The sequence below is a fragment of the Mastomys coucha genome, unplaced genomic scaffold, assembly GCF_008632895.1.
Source record: "Mastomys coucha isolate ucsf_1 unplaced genomic scaffold, UCSF_Mcou_1 pScaffold23, whole genome shotgun sequence".
NCBI lineage: Eukaryota > Metazoa > Chordata > Mammalia > Rodentia > Muridae > Mastomys > Mastomys coucha.
In genome coordinates this window covers 78,304,946-78,311,239 of record NW_022196906.1, presented here as the reverse complement: position 1 = coordinate 78,311,239, position 6,294 = coordinate 78,304,946, and the positions used below count along the sequence as shown (strand labels likewise).

General features: G+C 40.1%; 1 protein-coding gene across 1 annotated transcript in view; it reads left to right on the top strand.

Moving 5' to 3' along the window:
- The window catches only part of Elovl4 (ELOVL fatty acid elongase 4), a 27,221-nt gene extending 22,493 nt beyond the window's left edge, over positions 1-4,728 (top strand). The window contains exons 5-6 of the mRNA XM_031343208.1: positions 216-343; positions 2,644-4,728. Of these exons, the coding sequence (XP_031199068.1) occupies positions 216-343; positions 2,644-2,913 (398 nt within the window). The 3' untranslated portion in view covers positions 2,914-4,728. The remainder of the gene's footprint in view (positions 1-215; positions 344-2,643) is intronic.
- The last annotated feature ends 1,566 nt before the right edge of the window (positions 4,729-6,294 follow it).

The window sequence follows — 6,294 nt, the reverse complement described above, 5'->3', positions numbered from 1 at the left end:
AAAAAAAAGAATCAAGCTTAATTTGAGAGGCTTTGACTTCTAGTTGAGAATGTGTAGGATGTGATGTAATTTCAATAGGAAGCAATGTAGAAAGTATTCTCATATGCTGTAATCACAGTGTGCACACCATTTTTATCAGTGGGATCGCTTTTTAATCTCAGTGTCTTCATTGACCCATAATAGTTTCCTTATGGTTGCCCTTTATTTCCCAACAGCATTTTTCGGGGCCCAGATGAATTCTTTCATCCACGTGATCATGTACTCCTACTATGGGCTGACGGCCTTCGGCCCCTGGATCCAGAAATATCTTTGGTGGAAGAGATACCTGACCATGTTGCAGCTGGTGAGTTAAATGTTCTGAAAAGCTACTTCCGGTTGTCGGCAGAGAGATAATCAAAATAGTTAACATTGGAAGTTTATTATTTGTAAAGTGCCAAGTTGCTTTCAGGTGGTTTCCCATCATGAAATCAACTTTATAAGCAAGGTACAGTGTCAAGACTGGCTTGGTTCTACTTGAACACTCTTGGGTAGACTGGCCATGGCCACTTGCTTTAGAAAGCCTCTAAAGACTGGATTCAGAGCCTGTCCCTCTAAGAGAAAGTCTGTATAACCAGCTGTGGGAAGAACGATTAAAATGTAACTGTGCCACAAAGTAACTGTGCCATCGATTCCTGTATGACTGGAAAAATGCTTTCTGTGAGTGACTCTTGGTTTTCTACCTTACTATTTTATTCTCTTTTTCTTGTTCTTGCTTGAATTTCCACTTTCCCCGTGTTTTGTTTCCTGTTAACAGACCATATACATGTAGCCAAGGAAGGACAAAGCCAGGGAAGGGTGGGGGAAGGGATTGAAGACAAGAAGGGATACTCTTTCTAGTTCTGAAACACCCTGTGCTTGAACAGCAGAACCAAGGATTTGAACTCCCAGCGTTCCAGGCAGACGGTTCTCAGGAGCTCCTCCTTGTAGGGCTTCTCATTACACCCCAGTGTGCCTTCATCAAAGCACTGTACAGAGCTTGGGAGTGGCCTGTAATCAAACTGAAAATGCAAATCCACGCTAATTTCCAGGCTTCAGAACATATTCTAATATGCTTTAATCATAGTGTACACATCATTTTTATCAATGGGATCGCATTTAGAAATATCCATCTCTGCTTTGAGTTGCCTCATACTTGCCTGGCCGAACAGGAAGCACAGCCTTTGGGGAATGCTGGGTGTGAAGGATTCATTAGTAAAGAAAGGCTTGAAGGAACTTCTTCCAGCACTGTGAAAGCTCGTGGTGTAGTTTGTAGAACTTATTCCTCGCACTGAGAGGTAGGTGGTCCCAAGGACATGAAGAGGTGACCCAGCTCCTATAAAGTATTTAATCTCTTTCGTCAGGGTTTGCCTCCAGGCTGTCTGTGAGCTACATCATACTCAACTACACCCTATACACAACACACCCTTTCTCAGTGGTACAGGTTCTAAGAACCATTGTGAAATTACAAGTTCTAAAAATTTGGCATTTTGCCATGGGAATTATAAAAGTTAATATAAACTGAAGTGTGTGTATCAAGTTATCTTAATATTTAATGAAATAATATTAAATATGTATGTGAATAATGCGATCTTTCTCAAAGAAACTATAGTTGGGCCTTAACAGGGTGCTGAACTTGAATTTCTGAGTCAGCTTTCTCCAAACACTTAAATATATAACAGTCTTACAAAAAAGTTCACCCCTGTTAATGGTACAGAGTTTGTAATTCTGTGCCTTAGACCATCCAGGGACTAGTACACCAGAATTGAAGTTTATTCTTCGAACACTTCTGTTTTGAATTTTCTCTTCCCAGGAATTCATAAAATTGAAAGTGATTCTTTTTGCATTTATTGATTTTAACTGGAATATAAGGCTTTAAAACGTGTTTATTCAGATGGGGACTTGCCTGTCTGCAGGAGAAAGATAGTGAGCGGCTTGATGAGCTTCGGTTCATTTTTAGGGTGAATGTACTTTATTTGGTGTGAGAGCAGGAAGAGGATTGTTCCGGGGATGGGGTGGAAGGAGACCAGTGAGCGGGTCGGGGCTGAGCCAATTACAATGATGTGCATGGATGAGAATATCAGGGAACCCCCATTATTTTGTTTCCTGCCTAAAGATGTGATTAAAAAGCATATAGTGAATGTAGCTGCTTGGTCACAGCTTAAGTAGAAAAAAAAAAAGAAGATAAAGACCCTATAAATACTATTGTTTTATCTTTTGTTGGCCATTGGCTCCCTCTCCTTACATGCCCTTCAGCGAGTATTCAAATGTCCAAATTCTGTGCCGGGGACTCTGGATTGGCCAGTGAGCAAGGCAGAGCCCTACCTCCGGAAACCACAGTAGAGGAGGCAGCAGATTCAGGAATCAGCTTCTGATAGCCATCACACCACTTTACAAACAAACACGAAGGCTCTGCGATGGGTGATCTGTGGAAATCACTAGAATGCCCTTGCTCAGCAGGTGGCATTTGAACTGTGATCTCAGGGAGAGAGAGGCAGCACTCTTACCCTCAAACAGTAGAGGACAGCTCGCACCTTGACAAGCCCTGTAGGAGTCTGTGATGCTGCTGTTCGAAGTCTCTTCCTGCTCTGACGAAATGTTCCCTGCACCTCTGCTTCTGTTTTTCAGGTTCAGTTCCACGTGACCATCGGGCACACGGCGCTGTCTCTCTACACCGACTGCCCCTTCCCCAAGTGGATGCACTGGGCTCTGATCGCCTACGCCATCAGCTTCATCTTCCTCTTCCTCAACTTCTACACTCGGACATACAATGAGCCCAAGCAGGCAAAAACCGGAAAGACCTCCACGAATGGTATCTCAGCGAACGGCGTGAATAAATCAGAGAAAGTGTTAGAAAATGGGAAACCCCAGAAAAACGGGAAGCCAAAAGGAGAGTAAATTGACTGGGCCTTAACTGGTAGACAGTGAGGAAACTCCTGTGTCATTTAAAAGTTCAGGGGCAACAGAAGCGGAGGGTCTGGGGTGGGGAGAAAGGCAGATAGAGTCTATGCCCCTCAGACTGAGTAAACCTTTCAATATATGGTACCCAGATGTTTTATTTATGAAGTTTTTATTTTAAACGTTTTTTTTTTTTTATTAGCCTTCATGTTGTCCAGACCAAAGCAATCCCAATGTGACCTTGGAGCCTCTCCTCCTGTTCACATCCACCTGTGCAATAGGTGGAAATTTCGCCTATCTTCCATTTACTCTTTCCTCAGTCTGAATTTTAGATGATCACAGAAACACAATTTTATGAAAAAAAAAATTTTTTTTTTTCTAAATCACTAGTTTCCTACTGGTTGCAAATCATCTGACATTTTCTTGTTCAGAGACAGAACAAGAACATACATTTGAATTTGGATCTACTTACTGACCCTTGTGGTCAAACCTTTCCACTTCTAGTCAGAATATTCCCTTTTGGCCATAATTAAATTTGAAAGCTCTGCGAAATCTTTGTAGAATCTTAGAGGCTTGATGATGATGATGATGATGATGGTGTTGGTGAAGATAAGAAAGAATAACAGTAAAATCCTGTCTTGTGACCCAAAGGCCACCATGACTTATGGCACAAATCACTGTGGGAAACAATATATCTATATATATTTTTTTGTAATGAGGAAGGTAGCCTTTGAATACTCCTATTATTAGCAGAATTGTATTATGAGAATTAAGATTATTGTACGATTGAAACATGAAAGAACTCATGTCTTTGTTAGTAACATCTAAGATAGTCACATTTACATGCACTTAGAACTCTGAGGGTGGATTGATTTTTATCAGGGCTTTCTTTGTTTTGATTTGTGGCTGTTGCTGATTTTTTTTCATACGTGGAAATATACCTACCTCTTCTGTCGGAAAGAACATTTAAAATGAAATAAATTTTACTTAAAAAAAATCAAGGAGTCCTCTAATGTAAATTTTAATTTTAACTTTCCAATTTACTTTTTATTTTATTTTATTTACAAATAGCTCAACCAAACATTTCTGTGATGTTATCCATCTCTTTCAATGTGTCTAACTCTGAGTAATGCTTACTTCCCCTTGTGACTACGTTGCAAAAAATCTTCCTTATCAACTAGAAAAGAAGTGTAAATGCATTTTGGTGCAATATCTTGACTCCTTGGTGCTAATGATTGCAAAATTCAATGCTTGCCGCTACAAGGTGTTACTTAGTAATACACGATGAGAAAAATTGAGACCAAGTCGTATCTCTCAAGTCCAATGTGGTGTTTACAAAGGATGTATCTCATGTAATTGAAACGGGTGACTGGAAGACTGCAGAAGAGACGTTGTTCCACATTTTTTTTTTTTTTTACACAGATAAATTTGTTAGGGAACGTCACAGAGGGATCATATGGAAAGAGAAAATGTGACAAAAATTAGCATGAATATTTCTAAATCTTTCAACTTGTCAAATCTGCATGTGTAGGATGTCTGCTGTTTGTACAGACTTTCAGAACATTTTGTAAATTATAAAGTATTTATTGTGCATTGAGATTCCATTTTCCCCCAAGGGCATGCAGTCACGAACATTACAAAAACGAGCAGCACATGCAATCGTGCTGTCTAAGAGGATCAACACTTTGTTTTTTGCCAGTGTGTAATGACTAGAGATGTGTAAATCTTTGCGAACATTCTGTACTGGCTTCCCAGACGCCTTCACTCCCTGCTATTCAATTTCAGCACAATAAATACACTACTGCTGTGGGAAAAGTGACTCTGTCAATCGTTTATTTGTTTCTACCCTAATTTATTTTCGGTTGCCTACTTCTTACATTGAAAAGCAACGGAACTAGATCTTAGGTCTCAGAGTTTCTGGTTCAAAGTTTATCATTTTTGTATGTATTCATTTGTTTATTTTTGCAACAGAGTCCTGCTATGTAGTTCAGGCTGGCTATGAACTCACTACCCACTGTCCTTTGCATCCAGAGTGCTGAGATTATAGGAACGTAGTAGAACTAAAAGCTTGTTTTTATGGTAGCATTATTATTATTATTATTATTATTATTATTATTATTATTATTATTATTTCAATTTGCTTTCAGACAAGAAACATATTCTTAAATGATTCTGAGGAGACTCTTAGAGTCCCACATTTAAGTCACTCAGTCCTTATAATGAGTTTATGGAATATGACTTTAGATGCTTAAATGACAGCCTTTCCTAATAGCTTTGATAATTTCTGAATCATCACAGGACAGTCCACATGCCTTGATGCTGATGCCCAGTGAACAAGGGTTGCGCCATCTTTGGTGTTAAACTCCTTTGATGAAAATATCTTAAATAGAAAATAGAGAGTTTATTAATAAACATTTGCACATTCAAACACTTGACGATAAACACCTGAACAACCAGCATTCCAGTATAGTCGAGAACCGCAGCTGCCCCACCCCCACCCCACCCTGTGCTCTTGTATCCGTTGCCTGACAGACACTGGCTGGCTGCTAGTTTCGGCTTCAGCATTACTAATTCATTCATTCTTCCATGCCACAGTCCTGGCATCTGAACATGCTTTAGAACAGATACTGATGTTCACGTCTTGAAATGTGGGCTCTGCCAGCACCACAGCTTACAGTTCATTCTGTTGTCCGTGGCTGAGGGCTACTGTGTAGAAAGGGACAAGGAGCCAGCGTGTTCTCAACAGGAGTCCTAAAAGCCAACTGCAGGAGACTTTTAGGGATTTCAGTGATTTCTTTTCCCCAGTTCTGTCTCCCGAAGAACAGAAAGAAAGAAAGCAGACATTATAAGCAAATCATGCACAGCTGTCCCTTGGGTAGCACTTGGTGGCAACGTAGCTTACTTGTGTCCCTGGGTTCACCAGCTTGAGAATAAAAGCCACAGTTAACAGAGCCATTGGCTTATTTCTGTGGGCTTCGGAAGGCCACATAGCTTGCGAGGCTGGTGTCTGTCTGCTTTAGGTTCTCCCATTTCTGAGGTGAGTGTGTTCATGAGCCCTAGACAGGAGAGATGACGAAGATAGTGACAGGCAGAGATGGCCTGGCAATTGTGAGACTGTATTTGTCTGACAATGTAAAAGGATTGTCCTAACAAATGCACCAAAACGTAATGGCCGGGGACTCAGCAGTGTTGTTGGCTTAGTTTCTTTTTTAGTTTACCGTGCATATATTTAACACTGGAAAACTGTGAGCTTTTTAAAATAAAAGATAAGGTGAACTGTTTAAAAAAAAAAGAAAGAAACATCTTAATTTACAGATTTGTTCTGTATGTGCCATGCCGTTACCCTATATATGAGGAAAAAAAACCTGGAAATAGAGATTA